At 50.4% G+C, this 18,664-nt stretch overlaps 1 protein-coding gene across 2 annotated transcripts; it reads left to right on the top strand.

Moving 5' to 3' along the window:
- Positions 1 to 1,801: 1,801 nt before the first annotated feature.
- Positions 1,802 to 18,508, top strand: LRRC43 (leucine rich repeat containing 43). 2 transcript variants are annotated; one of them, XM_087754691.1, is made up of 12 exons: positions 1,802 to 1,831; positions 11,111 to 11,386; positions 11,666 to 11,776; positions 11,915 to 12,054; positions 12,663 to 12,901; positions 13,672 to 13,850; positions 14,246 to 14,369; positions 14,589 to 14,728; positions 14,888 to 14,968; positions 15,257 to 15,463; positions 15,983 to 16,070; positions 18,348 to 18,508. In XM_087754691.1, exons 1-12 carry the CDS (start codon positions 1,802 to 1,804, stop codon positions 18,506 to 18,508), a joined length of 1,776 nt encoding a protein of 591 aa, XP_087610817.1. The 2 variants fall into 2 exon arrangements, with proteins under 2 accessions (XP_087610817.1, XP_087610818.1); XM_087754692.1 differs by lacking the exons at positions 1,802 to 1,831; positions 14,888 to 14,968 and having other exon boundaries at positions 11,100 to 11,386.
- Positions 18,509 to 18,664: the final 156 nt, after the last annotated feature.

Raw genomic sequence — 18,664 nt, 5'->3', positions numbered from 1 at the left:
GCTTTCCCATTGCAAGCCTTATATCCTCTGTTAAGCTTCTGAAGCTTGGACTTCTTTGAAGAAACTCGGTGCCCCTTGGGCCCTTCGTGACTGAAAGAATCAACTCACCCTGATGGGCTTACTTGGAGCCTACAAGTGGTTTCCTTTACTCGTGCGTTGGCCACCAGGCTGTATTTGCTCTGTGCTGGGTTGTTGCCTGTCTCACCAGAGTAAGTATTAGCCAGATTAGCAAAAATTGAAGATTACCCTCTGTAGTCAACTCTGCTCCCCTTCACTGAAGCAGGTTAGAGACTGGGAATGAACAGGAGGGCTAAAGTACCATCTCTACAAGTCCAAGTGTTGGCAGAGTGTGCATGTTTCTTCACCCTAAATAACCAGTGAGCCTGCTCTTTCACATTTTGTATAACATAATTTTCCAAATGTATTGACGTTCTGATGTGTTCCTGAAGTGATCAGACCCTTATTGTTGTTAATTATATTAAGCATAGCAGTGAGAGCAAGCTCTTTTGACAAAACTAAGCAGACAAACATCTATTTATTTCTGCACCTACTTTTAACAGGCTAGTAATTCCAAGGTAGCCCTGGTATTTCTCCAAGAAAGGTAAACTTCCTAAGCCTGTAGGGGCTGCACCAATGCCTCGAGCCCTGATGGTCTTATTTTCTTGTAGGCTTGGATTTGGGGCTCTTGGCTGAAATACTGCCTGGCCAGTGGACTCCACAGAGCAGCACTGAGATTGGATAACACAGTATTCCCATGGAATTGATGTCAGTGTTAGGCATTGAGCTGCTTAAATCCATTTAAAAAAAATGAAACAAATAACATTTCATCTTTGCCTTTAATGACTGATTTTTGGTTTTCCCTGGTAGGACACTTCAGCTCTCTGTGCTTCAGTTGTCGCCTCATTGGTATATTGGATTTTCTTGCCAAGTGGAAGCAGCATTAGGTGACTGGGGCTGTAGTTGAAGTGAAAGGTAATAGATGAGTAAAAAGAGGGATTTTATTTTAAAATCATTGCACAAGAATTGATGCTGGTTAATCTCATCCTTGTGATTGGTGGCTTTGACTTAATATAGCTTATGAGAACTTTTGATGAGTCAGGCCTGTGGTTCCAGGAGAAGGCATAGCAGTTTTCTGACTCTGTTTGCATTTAATTTTTTAAATATCTCTAGCTTGATCTCACATAAAGCATTTTGGTAGGAGAAGGCAGTGAATATCAGTGCTATTTAAACAGTGATAAAGCAACACTTCAGCCTGACTTCACACTCGACCAAGCATTACAAATGCCAGTGTTACTGCAACGATCCTATCAAACGTCTCTGGGAGGAAGCCGTGGCTGCAGAGCAGTCTTTTCTTTACTACTGATTTTGTGGTGATTTCACTGAGGCTGGTATAACTGTAGCTGATGTGCCAAAAGCCAGTTATTGAAATGGCTTATTTTTGTGGCTGATTCCACTAATCCTTGATCACTGCCAAAAATGGACCTGCATTTGCTCTATGGAAATTACGCCAAATGAAATCACTGCTGTAAGAGAATTGGCACTTCAGTGGGCAAACAGCTCGGGGTTCTCTTTATGTGTAAAAGAATGGAAAGCAATGCTCACTAGATAATTTTTTAATTAATTTTTTTTAATTTTAACCTGTATTTACCCTCAGGAGCTCTTCTATGCCTACTCTCATCCCTGAGGACTTCCTCCTCCTGAGCGCGCACATCACCAGGAGGTGGGCAGACAATGAATAGTTGGGTGTTGGGGAAGTTCCCTGGGTGCAGACACAGAAGAGTCCCCGTTGTCATCCAGAGAGATGTTTAACACGTTCCTATCTCGGAACAAGGTGTTTGTGTTGCAAACCCCAATACCTTTCCATCACAAAATGGAAACAAAGCCACAAAAGATTAGACTCATCACATCCCTAAGTCTTGCTGCTGCCTGCCCTTTTGACACTTCTGTGTCCTCCATCTCAACTGTTCATTCCTCGTAGGCCTTGAAAGTCAACAGCTTCATTTTCAATCAGGATAAATGGGGAATTGCTTGTCAAGAAAGCTTTGCCGGTCACCACCTCATTATCACAGCAGAGGTGCACCATGTGGCACAGGCGTATCCCCCAACTTCCAGCCCTCCAGGGCTGAGGAGGATTTATCTGAGCCCTGGTGACTCTGCACCAGGAAGGCTACAGATCTGCAGATGTTCTTGCACTGTTCTGTCTGGGACTGGCAGCCTTCTCCTCTTGGGAGTGACTTGTCTGAGCCTTCCTCTGTGAATGCTCAAGTCGTCTTTTGAGCATCTCTGGGCTTCAGCATAAGCTTTCGAGCACTCTGCCTTGGGCGTGGGCAGCAGACGTCCTGAGAATCTCTTGCAAAGGAAGCTCCACAACCACCTCTGCATTAGGGCTAGTGTTGGCTCTCACATCTTCTCTTTACTGTGCAGGCGAAGCACAGTCATCCAACGTGTGACTCTAACCTGTTTAATGTTCCTCCCTTTTCTGAAGCTGCCCCATCTTCTCAGAGAAGTAGGAAGAGCTTTTCAAAGAAGCAGCCTCTACATCTGCCCACGGTTGGCAGGGAACCAACTGTATTGGGGTAGACGAAAGGACAGTACCTGAGCACCCACACGTCCATAGGCTGCCTACAGAACCTAAATAAACTCAATCTCACAACATCAATGGCTGTTTGCTATATGAGCTTGCAGAAATGAGCATAACGCGGACGTCGGAAGTGCTTTAGTGATATAGTTGTGTCACTGTGCATCAGACTATCCACAGTCGCTGTTTCTGTCTCGCTTACCTAGGCATGCACTTACACTCTCATTCTGACTTCTCAGTTTGGTGCTGGTCATCACTTCCTGACCTCAGCCCTTTGAAGTTTGATGTTCTGGTATCAGCCAGCCTATCTATCTGCCTTGCTGCATCCCAAACGCTTGTGGCAAAGCACCGCTCTCTTTCAAGCACATGTGAGGAGAACAGCGGCTTGCCACAGTTTTGCATAAGCTTGTGTCTCCCTACTTCAAGCGTGCATCCCATGTGCGCGAGCTCAGACTCTTGAGGTGAGCTGAGTCTTCAGGGCTGGCACTACAATTTCGTGCCCCTGGGGGGAAAAATTTTACTATTTTACTATAATTTTATGCCCCCTCTTCTTTTTCAGGTTGCTCTTCCCGTGATGTGAATTGGGACAGACCATCTGACTTACTTTAACATCTTGTTTGAGCTTCTGAGGAAATCTGTCTCCCTTTCCAAGGAAAACTCTTTCCTTTAGTTATTTACATATTTAGAAGGTGAAAAAAAAAGATGTGCATGAGAGAGGAAACCCTGGTTCAGCAGGGTTTAAGTGGTTTGTGTCAGCCATTGGAAATGGTGATGTTGAAGCCCTGAGCATGTGGATGTCTTCCTGCCTGTAGTGGTTTGTTGACCCTATGTTGTGGTTTAACCTGGCAGGCAACTAAGCACCACACAGCTGCTTGCTCGCTCCCCCCTGGTGGGAAGGGGAGAGAATCGGAAGGGTAAAAGTGAGAAAACTCGTGGGTTGAGATAAAGACAGTTTAATAAGTAAAGCAAAAGCTGTGTGCATAAGCAAAGCAAAACAAGGAATTCATTCGCTGCTTCCCATCAGCGGGCAGGTGTTCAGCCATCTCCCGGAGAGCAGGGCTCCATCGCGCGTAACGGTGACTTGGGAAGACAAACGCCATCACTCTGAACGTCCCCCCCTTCCTCCTTCTTCCCCCAGCTTCATATGCTGAGCATGACGTCCTGTGGTGTGGAACAGCCCTTGGGTCAGTCGGGGTCAGCTGTCCTGGCTGTGTCCCCTCCCAGCTCCTTGTGCCCCCCCAGCCTCCTCGCTGGTGGGGTGGGGGGAGAGGCAGAAAAGGCCTCGACTCTGTGTAAGCACTGCTCAGCAATAGCGAAAACATCCCTGTTCTATCAACACAGTTTCCAGCCCAGATCCAAAACACAGCCCCATGCTAGCTGCTCTGAAGAAAATTAACTGTACCCCAGCCAAAACCAGCACACCCTACCTGATAAGGTCAGCGGATGTTGCTTCTGCCCTGGGGATAGGCACGTCCCCAGTCAGTGATCCTTTTCCATTCATTCTTCTTTCTCTATTAAAAATTAAGGATATGAGGTTGGAATTGCACCTTTTGGACCTTGGAAAAATTGGTAGACCTGGAACTAAGCAGAGTAATTTGAGAGAGTGCCCCAGCCACCAGTGTGTCTCTGCTTCCCATGGGGATTAGCGCTGAGACTTCCAGGACTGGCAGGTGCCTTTCTGATGCAGAAAACATCATGAGCAAATACCAACCTTTGGACTCGCCATGCTTGCACGAAGCTCTCACAGGTCAGAGAGGTGGTTTATTAAAACATTCTTTGAACTCAAGGTGTGCCAGAGTGGCACTGACAAAGACAGAGCCGTGCTACTTGTGCTAACATCAGAAACCAGGGTAACGGTCTCAGATCTGCCCGCATCCTTCTGCCTGCCACCACTACGTGACATCTCCATAGTGGTGTCTGAAATGGGTTCCGTTTGGGAGAAATTCTTCCCCTGGCTCCAGCAAGGAGCTTGGGTTCTCTGTTCCTCTTGGGAAACCAGAATACTTTTCTAGGATCCACCCCCAGACTGGTGCTTTTTAGGGACTGGCAGAGACTCTGTTGATGTCAAGAAACCACTCTTCCTGGAGAAGCCTGGGCAGAACGGGGCCAGTTCTCCAGCAACAGGAGGAAGAAGAGCTACAGCTGCATCGGCACTAACGGCACCATCTTGAAGAACCACCACAGCAGAGGGGTGAGTTGGGCACTGATGTATTTTGCATTGAGAGGAGCTGAAAGGAGGATGGAGGAGATGAACTGGTACCAAAATCCCTCGCTCCAGCTGCTCTTAGGCTTTTCACAGCCTCGCAGAGACGGAGCCCCGGTGCCGCTGGGACACAGGGGCTCAATCCAGCTGCAATTCCCTGGGCTTGCAGAGCACAAATCTGAGGACTCTTGAGCAAAGTCAAGCCTGCACAGGGCTGTGTACTGGTATGGACCACCATCCGTGAACACAGGGGATGGCAGCAAAGAGGAATAGTTGTGTTTTAAGTGGGCGTTTCAAGTCAAATGATTTTTTTAATATAGATAAATAATGTTAATTTTTGGAACTGTTTTTTAAATAGATAATGTTAATTTTGGAACTGGTTCTAATGCTTAGACTGGCTTGAACTTTGCATGGTAATTTAGACTAAAATAATTGTATTATTATTAACCTTCCCGTTATTTGGGATAATCAGGAGTTGATATGAAATAAAGGAAAAACAAGTATATGACAAGTCCTATTGCTCCTAGACCATTTGAGTGTCCTTGCTCTGTTACCAGCTCCGGGAGCGGTAATTAGCTCAGCCGTCGCGGTGCAGTGCTTGTGTCTGAGCTGACCCAGCGTGTTTCCAGCAGAGCTGGTGCTGGCCGCGAACCATGAAAACTTGTAAAGCTAAACCGCATTCTGGAGCTGTGTTGCAGAAGCCGCAATAATCCAGCCTTCAGAAGCAGGGGCTGATTAGAAAACAATTTACCCACTGGTGCATCCAAACAAGAAACCAGTTAGGAACTTCTTAAGAAAAAAAACCTGCTTCATGTCTATGAATAAAAATGGATGGGAAAGGATATGTGCTGTTTCTAATATCTTTAACATAAGGACCAGAAACAGCTAGTTCGATTTGCTGTTTAATAAAACGCTAGGTTTTCAGTGCAAAAAATATCATAAAAAAGAATTACATAGTAAGAAGAGAATCCAGCACTATTAGTTTTATTTAATCTCATTTTAATTAAATTCCAGGTTCTATCCAAATATAATGACATAAAATGAGTAAAACCATTCACCAAAGTAGCAAATACATCCTTCATCCCTTTCAGTATTAAAATATAAAAGTTAAAAATCTGAATAAATATATATAAACTATATAATTGCTTAAATAAATTTATAAAAACATGTATTATATAAATTCATAAATACAATTCGCTAGCAGAGAGAGAAGTACAAAATCGGTCTACGGACAATCAGCTCTTCTTTTGAAAAATAATTGCAAGATAAAAATATAAATAACATTGAAATTACTGAAATTATGCTTTCCTGTTTGCTGATTTGTGTCATGCTTGGTTAATTCAATCACCCCGACTTACATTAGTCCATCCTTTTTATATGCTGTTGCAAATAAAACAGTATAAATAGCTTTATAATAAATATGATCAATAACTTAAGACATTCATCCTTTAAATATTAAATTAAACTAGATTATATAGTCATAATATGTAGAATAGCAAGTACATTATCAGTGTTGTTCCTGGCATCAAACTGATCACATAACTACTGACAGGTCACATTTAGCCAAGCCTCCAGTATCTTAAAGTTATTTTTTCATCCTGGCATATTACTTTTCTTCTGAAGAGTATATTTTTGTTGTATTCTGCGTGAATTGTTCATATTTCTGTAAAACCCGCCAGATGTACATCTTCTTCTCTGCTATTTTCATCCTCTGGACCTGGCTACGATCCAGCTGTGGAAGGTCCTCATTCTTGCAGGTGTAAAGCGCAGCTCGTTCACTCAGTGTCACATACAGCTGATTGATATTTGCATCGACAAACAGAGTTAAATTATTACCACAGATTAATTCTATATCGTCTCTCAGGTTTCGCAAAATGTTGTAAAAAATGTGGAAAATGCAGCAATCTGCGTCAAAAGCTGGGCATTTGGGTATTTTCTCCGCCATGTCTTCGGACTGGGAGTCAGCAGTTAGCCAGCTCTCAGTTCTGGGCGTTACAGAGCTACACGTGTTCTGGAGGGGAGGAAGAGGAGAGAGAAGTTATTAATCTTTTGTTTTACATCTTTCCCGGTAGTCGCTGCATGTTTGAGTGTCTAGGCGCATACACACCTATCTTTCAGTTTGTGTGTGCTTGGGGGTTTTTGTTACTGTTCAATAGCTGTGTTAACACCTACGCTCCTTTTATCGAGTAGGTATTGCACACTATCTGTGGCTGATTGTGCAGTACTTTCTATCTTAATAGCCTGCTTGGCTTTGTTTTCAGCTTTTCTAAGTCTTCTTTTTTTCCTTTGCTATCTGGGCAAAATTTACTCATGCAAGAGATTTGCTTTGTCCTGAGCATATTTTCATCTGTATCAGCAGAGATGGTTTTGATTTCAAGAATAAATTCAGGGGAAATGTTTACATTGATTTTTGTCAATGTACTCTTGGGAACTGAAATTTGTCCAAACTATTGACGCTTCGGTTCAGTGCCCATTTCACCATCTCCAAGGAACGGAGAGGCTGGGCACGATTTTTGGCAGAAGTGCTCCTGACTGCTCTAGTACTAGGATCAGACCGAAGAGCAAGGCGATTCTCTCCATGTTTCCAGTGATCTGACCAGTTTCATCCAAAAAGATGCCTGCTTCAAGCCTAGCGTGACTCAGGAGACCAAGAAAGAGCAATGCACTTAGTCTGGAAGATCACAAGCTAGCAGTTAGCTGAGGCGGAGTTGCCCAAGCTTTCCTCAGCTGTCCTAGACATTGCTCCAACTCTGCCCTAAAATAATGCAATGTAAATGCTTTCCTTCTTGTATAGAATACAGAGAAATGACTATTTTAGGTTCTAACCCAAATATTTCTTTCTGATGGTGTTTCTAGTGTTTTATAATAATTCAAGAGATTTCTTTACAGACATAGACACAGCAAAATAGTACACTTACATAGTTTTTAAACAAGGTAGTCGCTTGCCTTGCTATCACTGATGCCAAGGGCTTTATTCTGGTAGTAAAATGCTTCTGTCTCTGTCCTGTAGTAGATTTGCTTTCTTCTGAGGTGGCTGTTGGTGCCAAGGAGCCCAAAGGAACCAGGGAACAGAAGAGAAAGATTGCAAACCTGTTGATCTCTGCATTCAAATGAAGAGGGGAAAGAAAGGAAAAAAAAAGAAAGAATACAATGATTAGTCTCAAGCCTCTACATCATTTTTGCAAAACTTCCTGGGTTTCTGCAGCGTGCTAAATTTCTAAAGCGTATAGACATTAAGTGGCTGAGCTAGCAATGAACATCAGCCAGTGCAACCTTACAACACGTAGCAAGGTTAAGTCGCACCCACCTGCTCGGCGTTTCATGGTGGGCTTGGAGAGCAGCTGACTTGGCCGAAAGCTAGCTGGATGATGGTGTTCAAGCTGCTTGTTGCCTGGAGTGCTGCAGATGTGGACAGCCAAGCTGCATTTAAGTACCGTGGAGTTTTGCGTCAGTGGCTCCTCCATGGGTGGTTTTTTTTTTTTTTTTTTTTTTGCGGGTGATAGTTTGGGGGTTTTTCTTTTTTGAAAGATTACATCAAAAATTGGTTCAAATGCGTCTTCACTGATAGTGATCTAGATGCAGTTTCAGACTGACACAGATCGTGTCCTGCATAATCTATTTGACTAGGAGTTCAGGATGCTTGACTTAGACATCCCATCTAAATCCTTGGGCTTTCCAAAATGTAGGATTTAGAATGTAAACTCTGTTGGTTTTTTTAAAAACACAGTTGGAGCATGCAAGCACATCGTTGGTGCCCAAAGCCAGCAACCTTCTCCTGCAGGGTCTGTGTAAGAGTGGGCCAACGCTAGCAGTGAAAAAGCCGTGAGGGGCTTGTGTGCAAGCCAGGTCAGGCCTCCAGGTCAACATATCTATCCTTTTGCTGGATGCCTGTAAGACCCTGTCCCCGAGGTGTGACCCCTTCACGTAACCTAGCAGAGGATGTCCAGGATCCCACCTCCCCATCTGTCACCCTTCTCTCTAACTCCCCTGAGGCTATTTTCCATTTCCAGTAACGAAATGCAGGGAATTCTCATACAAGCCAAAACAGAAAAATTGTTCCTCGGATTTACAAGTAGGAGGCTGTGATCAGAAGAGGACCTGCAGGACTACGGAAACCCCTAGGAGCATACCTCTGTGAAAACGCAAAGTGGCACATGCACACTTGTGCTTCCCACCTCTGTGATAAAAGATGTGCCTGAAAGCTAGGGGTAGATTGAAAGGTGAGTGTTTGTCAAGTCACCAGAAAACTTTCAAGGAACAACAGCTCAGTGTCAAAATAATCAGTTCTCTTTTCCACGTGAAATAATCTGTCTCTGAAAATGAAAAGTTTGGTGTGTGCATGAACTCCTCTGAAGCACCTGGGGCTGGTGCAAGGACTGTTCTCCGGGCTGAACCGATTCCCAAGGATTGAAATGGGAATGGGCGTTTGCCCTGTACCATGCTGCACTCAGGTCCCACCAGCCTGTAACTTCAGGCCTCAGTTGTTCGCTTGAAGCCACAATAACGGAGGTTCACAAACTGAACGTGGTTCTGCCCTGTGCTGCGAGGGAGCCCCGGGCAGCGAAGCAGAGGGGTGCAGCCACCCCACAGGGATGCGTTTCTTCTTGCACGGCCCGTGTTCCCAGGTGCTAAATAATGCAGAGAAAGAGAACGAGTTATCATGGCCTACGGCGTGAGGCAGCAGACAGTACAGCAGAGTGCTGGAGAAGAACCAGAAAAGGACGGTTCTGACAGATGCTTTTTTTATTTGAGGATTTTATTATTATTTGGGGGTAAAATGGAGAGAGAGAAGGATGTTTCTTTGTGCAGGGTGTTCTTTAGGAACTTCCCTACAAAGACAATGATGGGTACAGATGGCTCCTTTCAGGCAGAAGGGTGATCCTGGAGGGCTGCTTGTTTGGAAGCACCAAAAAAGCAGAGAGGTGCAGCCGGTCAGTGCCCCACAGCGCACTGCAAGATGCGTGGAAGGTGCGTGAGCTTGCACATACGAGAGACCACTGGGCATCGGGCACTGCCAGTCCCCTTCCAGCTGCCTCAGACGGGTGCAGCCAGGGAGGACAGACAGGAATCGCAGCCGGTCTTCCTCCGAGAGCAGGGAACGCCTCTTTGCGCAGCACCGATGGCAAGGAGGCCCGTTTTTTTGTAACAGTGATACAAATAAGAGAAGCAGCGTTCTTACAGCTTGGCTTTTCCACGAAACACGATTCAACCACTGGTAATGCTTTTTCAAAGATTTTTAGAAGATTTGACTTGATTTTCTACTGAGCTGAGGATAGCAGTGTGCCTGGTTATTCTACTCCATGGCATGCCACTGTCTCTCAGCCTGTGCATGCTCTGCACATCCTTTCCTGTCTGTACACAGCTGTGATAAACTACTGAGCTGATAGGGGAGCAGATCGGCATCCGTCCTGTAAAACCCAACCCGAGTGGAAGTTCAGCTTTCCACCACGTAACCGCCAGATGCCGCAGAGCATCTGCAGTTCATTTGGTGAAGTTTTGCTGACACAGGCTGCTCTGTAGGCTCCCTAAAATGGAATTTGTAGCCATTGCCTCAACACCTATCGCTGGAAAAAGCAAATAAACCTCAGAGCGCAGAGACCTGAGTCTGACCTGAGACAGAGCTGTGGCTTTTGTTCCTGGGGCTCATCTATTTTTTCCAAGTGTAGGAGCCGATATTTTTAACTGTGAACTTTGTTTTCCGATGGCCTTGCGCTGCTGTGGAGGCAGTGCCATCCACGCGAGTGAACAGCAACGCTTTTACAGCTAACTGAGAACCTGACTGCTTCCTCCCCGAAACTCGAGTGACACTCAGGATGTAGATAAGTGAAATGGCAAATGCCATGCCACAGGTCCTTGGCCAGGGGAGAGGGCTGACGCTGCACCCTGCAAACGCTGCGCGAGGCTGCCTGCTCTTTCCCTGGTGGAGAGCAGCCCCCAGAGCCCAGGGGGAGATCTGGGAAAGTCAGGGATCTATTCCCAGCCTGAGGAGCTCGGTGCTGTCCCAGGCTCGCTCCGCAGCCCCAAGTGCAGAGCCTGGTCCCCAGTCCCCAAGGCATCTGTGTCAGTCCCCAGGGCATCTGCGTCCCCACCATCTCCTAGCGACAGGGACGCGTGCCGCCGAGCCAGGGAATTCCCAGCCAGGCTGGGGCTGGATGGCAGGACCCAGCTGCTGCAGCGTCTCAGCTGCTTTTCGGGAGCACCTGCGGCGCCTGGGTCTGCAGGATTTCCCCTGCGGCCTTGGCAGCTGGGTAGGGGGCCAGGGGGACACAGCCATGGGGGGTCTGTGGTCTGCAGGGCTGTCACTGCCTCTCCTCTCTCCCTCTCCGCAGAACAAGTCTCGCTCTGATGCACGCACGAGCCCCCGCGGAGGCCAGCTGGGGCTGGGGGCAGACCCAGCTGGGCAGGAGGAGGCCCTGCCGCTGGGTGAGGAGAGCCCCGAGGCGCTGATGGAGCTGCTGACCGACCAGCACAGCCCCTGGGCCCTGCCGCCGGACTGCAGCCCGCAGGACCAGCCCCTGCGGGAAATGGCCGTGCTGACGCCTGAGCTCGTCTGCGGCTCCAACGTCTTCCAGGTCTTTAGGTCCCTGCGGATCGTTGGCAAAGGAGTAAGTGTAGCTGCTGGGGCCCATAAAGCTACCCATCTCCAGGCATGGAAACCACGTGTTCCTGCTGAGAGGGAAAACACCCTGGGAAAAGGACGCCTTCCCTATTCCAGGGTCTTCCCAGATGCCACTATTGCAGCTGGGGTAGAGCTGCTGGCCCCCCGACCCCAGACGTTTCACTGATCTGTGTTACATGTATGTCACATGGATCGACACTACATGGCCACGTCACCTTGGCCACGAGGTAGCTCAGGGACACGTTGGCCAAACCCAACTCTGCAGGTGGAGGAGGTCGACGAGGGTCTGTTGCAGTTACAGCAGCTGGAGGAGCTCATCCTCAGTGCCAACCAGATCAGCAGGATAACCTCGGCCAACCTGCCCCGGGCGCTGAAGGTCAGCGAGCGGTGCCTTGCGACGGCAGGACGGGGAGGGAGGTCCCATCTGGGAACACAGCACGAGCCGAGCAGCTCAAGGGAGTGCCAGGAACAGCTTGTTGCAAAAGGTGTTTGTTGTTCCCTCTGTCCTGGGCAGGTCCTGGAGCTCTGCTGCAATGCTGTGGCTGATCTGCAGGACCTGTGCGCTCAGCCTCCTCCAGAGCTGCAGCACTTGGGGCTGGGATACAACCAGCTGTGCGGCCCTTCGCAGGACAAGTACCTCACTGCAGACTTCTGGTAACGCCACAGGCTGAACGTGAGCTCCTGAAAAGGGGGTGGGCAGATGTGAACAGATGACCTCAAGCCATCAAGGTGGCCCATGTTAAGAAATTACAGCCCTTCAGCAGAGTTGTTTCTTTGCTCTCTGTCCAACACCCGTGCAGAGCGCTCTGTCTCTGTTCGCTGTCTTCTGTCTCTTGCTTAGAGGGTGTCTTGGTCTGTGGCTAAGGTGTGGAATGGGGAGATCCCCTGGGGAACTGCCTTGACACCCTGCCCGCCGCAGTTCCCATGTCCCTGGGCAGATCCCTTTCTCCATGCCCTTCCCGAAGCCTGTGCTGGGAGTCTGCCCTGGGAAGGATCTAAAGCTTAGGCTGCATCACTGAATGATGCAGCGGGGTGGTTACTGGGTGCTAAAGGAACATGGTGTTGAGTTGTGGGGCAGACTGGCAATACGGCTCAGGAATTTGGAATTGGCCTCTTGAGATTGTACCACTGGATTCCCCAGTTTGACCCAGTTTGTGCTGGGGAAACACAATTTTTGTCTATTATTTTGACCCAGGGCAGTAGCTCTCTACCCTCGGATAGATGCTGTTTGCCTAACCTTCTTCTCTGGGTTCTCTCCTTAGGCCAAATCTTGTCTCTCTTGACCTGAGCTTCAACAGCTTCACGGATCTGCTGGGGCTGGTCTCCCAACTGTCCAGTCTGCAGAAGCTCCGTGTCCTGGTGCTCCAAGGGAACCCGCTGGCTCTCATTCCCACTTACAGAGGCCTCCTCGTGGACAGCCTGCCCAAGCTCTCCATCCTCGATGACATCCACATAGGGCCTGACGAGAGGCACCAGTTCCACGGTTTAGCGAGGCAGCCAGGTGAGCCTTCACCTTTGAACCTGTCTGTGCTGACCCCATGATTCGGGAGGTGGTTTCATCGTGGTTGAGCTAGGAGTCCTCAGGGCAAACTCTGGATCCAGTATTGACTTCATTCTTGCCTCTCCTCAAATAGAGATCTTTCTCTGTGCCTTTTTACCCCACCAGGAAAAGTGGGGAGACAGGCAGAGGACCCTGCAGCAGTGTAATTGCAATCAAGGTAATTTTAGCCTTAATCAGGTCCAAAGATTGCAGGAACAACCTAATCCTAGCACTGCCTCGCTGTCATGGCCTGCCCCCACCTTTGCTTTCTAGACACCGTCTGAGTTTAGATGGTCCGTTTCCCTCTCAAGCTGCTGAAAGAGGAACATCTCCACTGGGAAGATGCTCACGGGCATGCTGCGCTGCCAGCACGAAGCGGTGCCACCTCTGCAGAGTGGCACATCCCCAGCTGGGACGAGGGCAGGGGCCTGGGGACACCCGGGGGTGGGAAGCCCCTCTTGATGGCCCCTACTCAATGAATTTGTGTGCTGGATATGGTCTTTGGAGTCTAAAATGTTAAACAAAGAGTCAAAGCAACCAGCCCAGGAGATGTTTGCGTGGCTTTGGAGTGACCCCATGTGGCAGTGGCTTGTCACAGCGTGAGCAGAGGGTGGCAGGGAGGGACGCCAGGTGGTGGCACACGGTGTCCCGGAGGCTTCTGCTTGCTCTGTACCGTCCTCGCTCTGGAAGGAGCATGCTGCAGCTTCATAGCAAGATTGTCTTCCTTTTAGAGCTGATCAGGAGTGAAGCACGAGTGGTTGTGAGCATTGGGGAAATCAAGGGAGTCCCTGATCCCAGCGCTCATCAGCAGCTGGAGGTTGGCTCCGAGGCTCCGGTGATCACCTACAGCTACTGTGTGATGTACGAGTTTGCAGAGGGAGAGGAGACCGAGGACGGTAGCAGCACTGAGGTTTGTGCTTAACCGAGCTCCTCAAAAGCAACAGGCAGTGGCAGGGCACAGCAAGGGGGACTTCACCTCCAGGCTGCGGAGTGAGACCGTTCATAACGGACCTGGCGTGGGCAGCAGCAGTACGGGGACAGAATTCACGCGTGGCCGCATCTGGCAGGATAAGTCCCTGCTGGCCACTTTCCCTGTCCCTCTCGGGGAGCCCAGCACTGCTCTGCACACGGGAGTGCATCCACAGCCCCCCTCCCCCTGACTGCGGCAGACCCCTTCCCTGGTGCTGGTGCCCCTTCTTCCCATGATGAGGGTGGGTTGGGGAATGGGATTTTGGAGGCAGCTCTGCTCTCTGGTCCTGATGCAAACACAAACATGCTCTGCCAAGAGATCCCTCTCTGTTCCAGGTAACAAAAATCCATCAGCATCCTGTGGTGGCCACCCTGGATGCGGACAGCTCTGCTCGGGACTCAAGGGAAACAAAGGGCCAGCAGGAGCCTGCAGCCATGGAGGAGCCCAAGGCCCGTTCCGGTAATGAGGAATTAGAAATCCCCTGCCCCAATGCTCAGGGCAGGTTTATGGCTCTTCCCGGCATGTGGTGGCATCGGGACATCCCTCACAGCGTCAGCTGCAGCAGGGCTGTTACTGAAACTGATGGATAATGAATTGGCACTGCTCGTGTCCTGGGGGTCCTTTCTGTCCTCGGGATGGAGAGGTCTCTCCTCAGAGGTTTTTTGTGTCCCTACACAGCAAAGGTGTTTGTCACCCCTGGAAAGCCCTGGGCAGACACCATCGACTGCAGCTACAAGAAGGAGCACACTGCCAAGGACTTAGTGGGGCTGAAGTCCTACCTGGCATCTGGAACGATCGTCTCGGTCATAGAGGAGAAGGTGAATGCATGGCAGAGCTGGATGAACGGGGAAAATGCTGCTGGGCAGCCCAGCAGTGGCATTGTGTTCCCTCTGGGAGGCAGCCCGGGGTGGCGGTGACCCCGGAGCAGGGTCCTTGGGCATCCCAGCCCCTGCAGCACCAGCTCCTCTCTCCGGCAGGTGCTCTCATGGCCTGTTGATGCTGAAAATGCAGTCACGAAGGGGAAGGCAAGACAAGGGCTGCAGAAGGACAGTGCCATGGTAGGATGCTGGGAGAGAACGATGTCCAAACACCATCTGAGCTGCAAAAATAACAATGGGGGAATGAGGGTCCTTCTTCTGGGCCAGTTTGGCGTGTCAGAGAATCTCCCCTCCATCCCAGACCTCCTGCCAAAGTCTCCCCTTGCTATGTGAGGAAGGCAGCAGTGTTTTTACACACATCTCGGGCTGGATGCAGTGGTGGGCAAGGGGCTGGTCGGGGTTGCTTGCTGTCTGATAAAGGGACACCAGCTCTCTGCTGAGGCTTGTCCCCGTGCTGGTGCCCTGCAGGTTCCTGTGCCCAGGGACAAGCAGAAAAAGAAGAAGGAGGAGAAGCCATGTGAACTCCGCAGCGACCCTCCCATTCGGAGGACCCTGGGCACTGGGAGGGTGACCCTGGAGACGCTGCTGGCCACCAAGGACCTGGTGGCAACTGTGTGTGACTTTGGGATCCTGATCACTGAGCAGCCACTGCAGCTACCAAGTCCGGAGGAGAAGGTGAGTGTCCCGGGGCAGGGCGGTGAGCCCGGGCTGCCAGGGATGGGCAGTGCTGCAGGCTGGGGTTCAGCACGTCCTGCCCTGCAGCTGGCCCAGGCATCCCTCCCCTCCATCCCTCAGTTCTCCTCTCCATAAAATGGGGCTGAAATAATCCTGCCTAGGCACCAGCCATCCCTGCTGGTATCGGTATTTAATGTCAGTATTAGCAATGAGTACTGCTACTTTTTATAGGCCAAGATTAAGAAAATAGATGAGTTTATTTTTCCATCTGAGAATGTGAAAGCAACCACTCGTGCTTCCTCTGATGCGCTCTTTCTCTCGGCATGGCAACATGCACCGGCTGTACCGAGACTTTCTGTTTCCTGGATTCTCTTCTCTGAGCAGCCCCGCCACTGCGCTCTTGCTTCCCCTCACCCCTTTCCTTTGCCCTTTAAATCCCGGTGGCGACGGCTGTCACAGCACTGAATGCAGGCAGTGAATTTCAACACAGCTTAACTATGGAAACATCTCTCTCCGCAGGACAGGAAAAAAGGCAAAGACAAGAGCAAAAAACCAAAAGCAGAGGGAGAAAGTCAGGCCAGCGACAAAACCACGGCGTCTGCCAAAGGTGACGGAGGCTGGAGCTGGCGGGGCAGAGGGCGGCGTGTGCGAGAGCAAACACCAGCAGTGCCCGGCTGGGAGGCAGCCGCAGGTCCCCGCCACCCTGCCAGCTCTGCCGAGCAGGGCGCTTACTCACATCCTGAGCTTCGGGCTGTGAATGCATCCATTGACTGCAGGGGCTGTAGGGTTAGACACGCGCCCGGACACCTTGTTGAATCAGTGTCTGAGCAAGCACTGAGGGTGGGCTGCCGGCTGTCCTGGGAGCGACACACACCTACCAGCTCTGTGTGCCAGGGGAGAAGGGCAAGGCAGATTTTTGGGTGAGAGATGTCCTGCCCGCTGTGTCGGCTGCCAAATGTGGCCAGTGGCGTGGGCCGGCGCAGGCAGCGGGGGGGAGCGCTGTCTGGGACGCATAATAAGGTCCTCATCCATTTCCAACTCACATCTCAAAGCACTTTGCAGAGGGGATTATTGTTCTTTCTGGTTTAGAGACGAGATGCACAGAGAGCCCCAGGTGCCCCAGCCAGCCCATGGCGGGGCTGGGAACAGCCCCTGGTTTGCTGTCACCCATGAAGAGACCACCCTGACCCCTGACAAGTGTCCCCTGCCTCCTCAGTGCAGAGCTCACAGTCTGTTCAGCCAGCAGCTTAAACTGCTGGAGACAAACCTCTCCCTGCCTCTTGCAGGTTATTTTTCCAGCAGTCTTGTTTTGACTACAAAAATAGCAGTGCCCGCACATCGGCGGGGTAACGCAAGAGCAGGAGGAAGTGGGGGCGGGAGGGGGTGCAGGGCGATGCCAAAAAGCTGCTCTTGGGTCAAGGACAGCATGGAGCGGACCAGGCCTCCGCCACACTGCTCGGAGCCACCAAAGCAGCCTCATGTCCCCACTCTGGCATCAGATTTAGTCGCTAATTTAAGAGAGCAATTAACCCCCATCCCCAGGAGCTCCGGAATGCTTTTCCATGCCCTGTCACCCACAGCAAGGTCCCCGTCTTTGGGGAGGATCTCAGAGCCCTGCAGTCCTAGGCTGTGTCTGCACTCGAGGAAGCCCAACGGCCTTCCCAGCTACTTGAAGAAAACACTCCTTGAATTATTGTTCCCCACAAGAAGATGTGTATTTGCAATATATGCTCAGACTGTTTCTGAAGCAGGGAGCTGCTGTCAAAGAACTGAAGCTGAGCAGTGGTGTTTTTTTACTTCCTTTCCACCCCAGTGCCTGTGGTCAGTGCATGTAGGAGGTCTTCAGCTTGAGCAAGAACGAACCCTTTCTGCAGGGGGTTGTGTGGCCAGACATGGTGTTGGGTGCACAGAAAGCCACTGCTGATGCAGGAAACCCAGAGTGATAAAAGAGACTCGTGCTTAATTTAGTGTCCCCCTGTGCCTGTGCAGGCAGAGGCTGGCCAGCTGCACAGCAAGGCCACTGAGTGCGTATTTCAACAAGATAGTGCCTAAAAATCAGCTGCCCCCACAGCTTGCTACACCCAGCGCTGGCAGTGTCCCATAGCTGTGGGCTCCGCTGTGACTCATGGCTCACAAGTACACCCCGACTGCAGCGGGGGTGGCAGTCACAGCCGGGGGGGGGGCAGGCGGGCTGCTCAAGCACTGCTGCACCCCGTGCCTGCAAGCCCCGGCTGCTCCGTGAGTCACCAAGTCGCACCGTGGCCGTTTGGCACTTGCTCATCACCTGGGTACCACGTACCACCTCGGAGCTGCGGCAGTGGCCGTGCTCCCACGCGCAGGGGATGGCTCCCAGCCCTTGCTCCGCTGCTGCCATGCGTCCGGCGAGGCTGCACAGGGACTGGCGCTCTCACAGCCAGGAGCTGAGGCTGATTTGCATCCCTCAGTCGGCAAATGCACACAAATAATAAGTCCTCTCAGAGGAATTGGGATCCCTTCCAGGCGGCTCAAAGAGGAAAGGCAGCAAGCTTTGTCTCGAGCAAACAATTTGCCCAGACATTGAAGGATGTCTTCGGAAGTAGTCTCACGTAGGTCTCATTTTACCCTACGCTTGATTTTCCAGGATCCTCGAAACGATTTATTTCTGCACCTTTCTTTTTCCCTAGGAATTATAGAAGAGTTTAACAACAAAAGGCAAAATTGCACCCAGATTGATTGCCTGCTGAAAGATGCTTTTTGGGCCTCTTACCCGAAGTCATATTCAAATAGATGTTCCCTCAGGGCCCGGAAGTCAGTGCTAGCGCGGTGGGCATTTCCCTCCTGTGCGCTGCTGCTTTCAGGGTGATTTACTCTGTGAAGGTAGCGACAGATCTACTTCTTTCCACAGGAAAAAGAAAAAACAAAGACTCTGCTGAACTGGAGGAGGGTCGCGGGCTCCAGCCGGTGCCGCTGTCGGTTCAATTCCAGATGCAGCTGCTTCGGTGGCCCTCGGCAGCCGGTACCCAGAGCCAGGAGAGCGTGGCCATGGCAGTGGGGAAGACGCAGTAACGTGTCCTTAGCAAAAGAGTGAGTGGGAAATAAAACCCACGGGGAACGCCGCGTGGATTCCGGTTCAGCTGAATCGCCAGAGCGGGGAGATGCCACAGGGCTCGTGATTGCCTGGGGCTACTGCTGAGCTTCTGCAGGAGCTCTGTGTGGTGCGCA

Source organism: Nipponia nippon, unplaced genomic scaffold (genome assembly GCF_047370975.1).
Source record: "Nipponia nippon isolate SJK-2023a ecotype South Korea unplaced genomic scaffold, ASM4737097v1 scaffold_18, whole genome shotgun sequence".
Taxonomy (NCBI): Eukaryota; Metazoa; Chordata; class Aves; order Pelecaniformes; family Threskiornithidae; genus Nipponia; species Nipponia nippon.
This window is presented reverse-complemented; position numbering and strand designations above follow the sequence as displayed.

Coding starts and splice junctions, on each gene's coding strand:
- LRRC43 (XM_087754691.1), top strand. CDS start 1,802: ATGTTTAACACGTTCCTATCTCGGAACAAG. Junction 1,832..11,110: donor CGTTCCTATCTCGGAACAAG/GTGTTTGTGTTG, acceptor CCCTCTCCGCAG/AACAAGTCTCGCTCTGATGC. Junction 16,071..18,347: donor AACCACGGCGTCTGCCAAAG/GTGACGGAGGCT, acceptor TTCTTTCCACAG/GAAAAAGAAAAAACAAAGAC.